We start from the raw sequence: 3,599 nt of genomic DNA on the forward strand, positions 1-3,599 counted from the left end.
AGTACCCTTTGATTTCATTGGGTATGGAAGGGGGCCCCCCAGGGTATCCCGCCAGCAGCAGCTCTGCAGCAACTGCAGCAGCAGCGGCAGCTGCTGCTGCAGCGAGGCCCCCCGTCGTATTGTGGGGGCCCCCTCCTTCGCGCTGCTAAGTACCCCTCGGGGGGCCCCCTGCGTCGGTGGGGGCGGGGAGGCGCCGGGGGCCCTGTGTGGGGGGGGGGCCCCAGGGGCCCCCAACGAAGTGTTTTTTAGGTCTTTTCGGATATCTGCTGTTTTAATAAAATTAAATTTTGCTGCGAGGCCCCCAAACCCCAACGGGATAAGCCGAGGGGAGATAAGAGAGCTGCTGAGTCTCTTTGCCTCCTGCTGCAGGTCAGTTTCGTTTGTTTGTTTGTTTGTTTGTTTGCTTGTTTGTTTGTTTGTTTGTTTGTTTGTTTGTTTGTTTGTTTGTTTGTTTGTTTGTTTGTTTGTTTGTTTTGTTTGTTTTGTTTGTTTGTTTGTTTGTTTGTTTTGTTTGTCTGTTTCTTTTCTTCTCTTTTTGTGTTTTTTGTTTGTGTTGTGTTTTTATGTCTGTTTATTTGCTCGTTAGTTTGTTTGCTTGGCTGTCTCCTCCTCTGTGTGTTGTTCAGTTTGTCTAGTAGTTTTTTTTTTACTTGTTATATTTATTTGTATATTTTGCTTTTCTTTGTTGGTTGTTTGGTCCCCTTGTATCTGTCTCCCTTCTCTTCTCCCTTCTGTCTGTTTCTCCTTTCTCTCCGTCGTGTTCATCGGCTCCCCAGAGGTTCCCGATGTTACTCTAGGGTTTAGGGTTTAGGGTTTAGGGTTTAGGGTTTAGGGTTTAGGGTTTGTGTGTTCAGGTTTGAAGGCATAGAGATGGCGGTGCCTGCTCAAGTACTCTGCGACATTTCTTCTGTCGGCGCTCTCTTCAGCAAATTCACAGCTCACTGGCTTGCTTGCCTCAGCAGGTATATAAACACTGCAGCAGCAGCAGCAGCAGCAGCAGCAGCAGCAACAAAAGCAGCAGCAGCAGCAGCAGGGTTTGCATAGATTCAACCAGATACTTAGTCCTCAGTTTGTGTTCGTGGGTAGTGAGAGAACTTGCCCCTCTTTTGTTCGCTGCTGTGTCTGTATTGCTGCTGCTATTTCTGTTTCTGCTGCTGCTGTTGATGCTTCTGCTGCACTTGCTGCTGCTGCTGCTGTTGCTGCTGCTGCTGCTGCTGCAGGGCCATAATGCTGAGGTGTATCGACAGCGTACCCCCCCTCAGCTGTCTCCTCAAGGGGGGCCGCAAACTGCGCAGCTGGCTGCAGCGGCTGTTCAGGAGGCGCCGGGGGTGGGCAAGGAGGCCACGTGGGGGCCCCCTTTGGGGGCCCCCTGGGGGCCCCCCTGGCCAGCGTGCTGCTGCTGCAATGCAGCAGCTCTTTTCTTCTTTAGATGCTCCAGGACTCGCGCTGCTGCTGGCGAAGAATGTTGCTGCTGCTGCAGCAAACGCAGGATTCGAGGGCCTGTGGGTTGCGCTGTGTCTTTGGGGCGCGGGCAGTCAGCCGTGGGCCGCCCACAGCAGCTGCTGCTGCTGCTGCTGTTGCTGTTGCTGCTGCTGTTGATGTTGTTGCCGCTGTCGTTGCTGCTGCTGCTGGTTCCGCTGCTGCTTTTGTCAGCTGCTGCTGCTGTTGCTGTTGCTGCTGCTGTTGATGTTGCTGTTGCTGTCGTTGCTGCTGCTGCTGGCTCTGCTGCTGCTTTTGTTGCTGGGCTTGCTGCTGGTTGTGCTGTTGTTGTTGTCGTTGTTATCGTTAGCTTTGTCGTTGCTTTTGTTGCTATAGTTGTTGCTGCTGCTGTTGCTGCTGTTGGTCCTGCTGCTCCTGTTGTTGGTGGTGCTGTTGCTGGTGCTGTTGTTGCTGCTGCTGCTGTTGTGTGCTGCTTTTGTTGCTGCTGTTGCTGTTGTTGCTGCTGTTACTGTGGCCTTTGCTGTTGTGTTTGCTGCTGGGGTGGTGGTTCTACAGCAGCAGCAGCTGCTGCTACTGCTGCTGCTCTCTGGCTCCTTGCGGAGTATAAGCGCTTGTATTTGCGCATGAGCTTGAACTGCTGCTGTTGCTGCTGCTGCTGCTGCTGTTGCTGCTGCTGCTTCAGGTGTCTTTCTGAGAGGGCCCTGCGCGGTGTACATACACTGCTGTATTTGTTGGATCGTGCCTATACACCCGGGAGCTGTCCCCCGTATCCTTCGGCTACATTCCGTGCCCGCAGCAGCAGAGGCAGCGACGTGCTTCTGCTGCTGCAGCAGCAGCAGCCAGGCAGCAGCAGCAGCAGCAGACGCCGACACAACCCAAGCACCCAGGGCAGCAGACGGCTGCTGCAGAGACCACCAACTTCACATGCATCTTGTAAGGATATACTCCGTAGCTGGTGCTGCTGGTACTGTTGCTGCTGTTTCTGTTGCTGCTGCTGTTGCTGCTTCTGTTGCTGCTGCTGTTGCTGCTGGCGTTGCAGCTTCTGCTGCTGCTGCTTGCGCTGCTGTTGCTGGGAGTTAGTCTGCTTCTAAGGGTTCGATCTTCTCCTAGGCGGGCGGAAGCTGCTGCTGCTGGTGGTGTTGCTGCTTTTGCTGCTGCTGCTGTTACTGCTGCTGCTGCTGCTGCTGCTGTGCGGCTGCTGCATGCGCGCAGATGAGGCTTCTTCTGCAGAGGGCGGCAGCTGGGGGGGGGCGCGAGACAGCGAAGGCGGCAGCGAGTGGGCCGTTGTGCATCTAGGGGCTGAAGGATTCTATGAGGTTCGTGCTGCTGCTGCTGCTGCTGCTGTTGCTGCTGCTGCTGCTGCTGTTGAACTGCTGCCGCTGCTGCTTATGGTACTCTTCCGTATAGATCCCCTGCGCGATATGTCTTTGCTGTATTTTGCACTTAACAATTCATATCTGCGTCTGCTGCTGCTGCTGCTGCTGCTGCTGCTGCTTCTACTACTGTTATACTGTTGCCGCTGTTGTTGCTGCTATTGCTGCTGCTGTTGCTGCTGCTGGTTCTGTTTTTTTTTTTCTGCAGCCTGAAGGTGTAGCAGCAGGCCTGGGCGATGCATGCCGCTGCGTGTCTCGGGGGTTTGGCTCTGCCCGCGACGTTTGTCTGCGTCTGTACACCCCAAATGCAGGGGGCGTAGAGGTGCTGCAGATTGCTGGCCGTTTGTTTCCCACTCTTCTTCTCAGACCTCTGCTCGGCATTTCTGAGGGATGCACCAGAGCTGTACAGGTAATTAGGGTTTAGGGTTTAGGGTCTAGGGTTTAGGGTTTTGGGTTCAGAACAAGCACAAAAGCTGTATAGGTAATACAGCCAATTATTTATCAGGGTTTAGGGTTTAGGGTTTAGGGCTTAGGGTTCAGAGTGTACAGGCAATAAGGCCAAATACGAGGTTCTAGGGTTTAGGGTTTAGGGTTTAGGGTTTGGGGGTTTGGGTTTTTTGGTGGTTTGCAGGGGGCCCGCAACCAGCTGCGGCCTGCAGCGCGGGCCGAGTGGCTGGCGGGGGCGCGTCGCCCCCGCGTTGACATTGGTCAGATATGTTCAGATGAAGACGATGATATGCTCATTGCTTGAACACAGAAGAGAAGAGCTAGCTAGCTAGCTAGCTA

At 54.1% G+C, this 3,599-nt stretch overlaps 1 protein-coding gene across 1 annotated transcript in view; it reads left to right on the forward strand.

Annotated features, from left to right (window-relative positions):
* Positions 1-3,564, forward strand: part of EMH_0002880 (uncharacterized protein) — a gene marked incomplete at both ends in the record, with an annotated part of 17,420 nt that extends 13,856 nt beyond the window's left edge. The window contains 6 exon segments of the mRNA XM_013496188.1: positions 855-962; positions 1,221-1,328; positions 2,123-2,373; positions 2,653-2,756; positions 3,022-3,222; positions 3,445-3,564. Of these exon segments, the coding sequence (XP_013351642.1) occupies positions 855-962; positions 1,221-1,328; positions 2,123-2,373; positions 2,653-2,756; positions 3,022-3,222; positions 3,445-3,564 (892 nt within the window).
* Positions 3,565-3,599: the final 35 nt, after the last annotated feature.

This window comes from Eimeria mitis, genomic scaffold (assembly GCF_000499745.2).
Source record: "Eimeria mitis Houghton genomic scaffold, Emh_scaff197, whole genome shotgun sequence".
NCBI classification, from domain to species: domain Eukaryota; phylum Apicomplexa; class Conoidasida; order Eucoccidiorida; family Eimeriidae; genus Eimeria; species Eimeria mitis.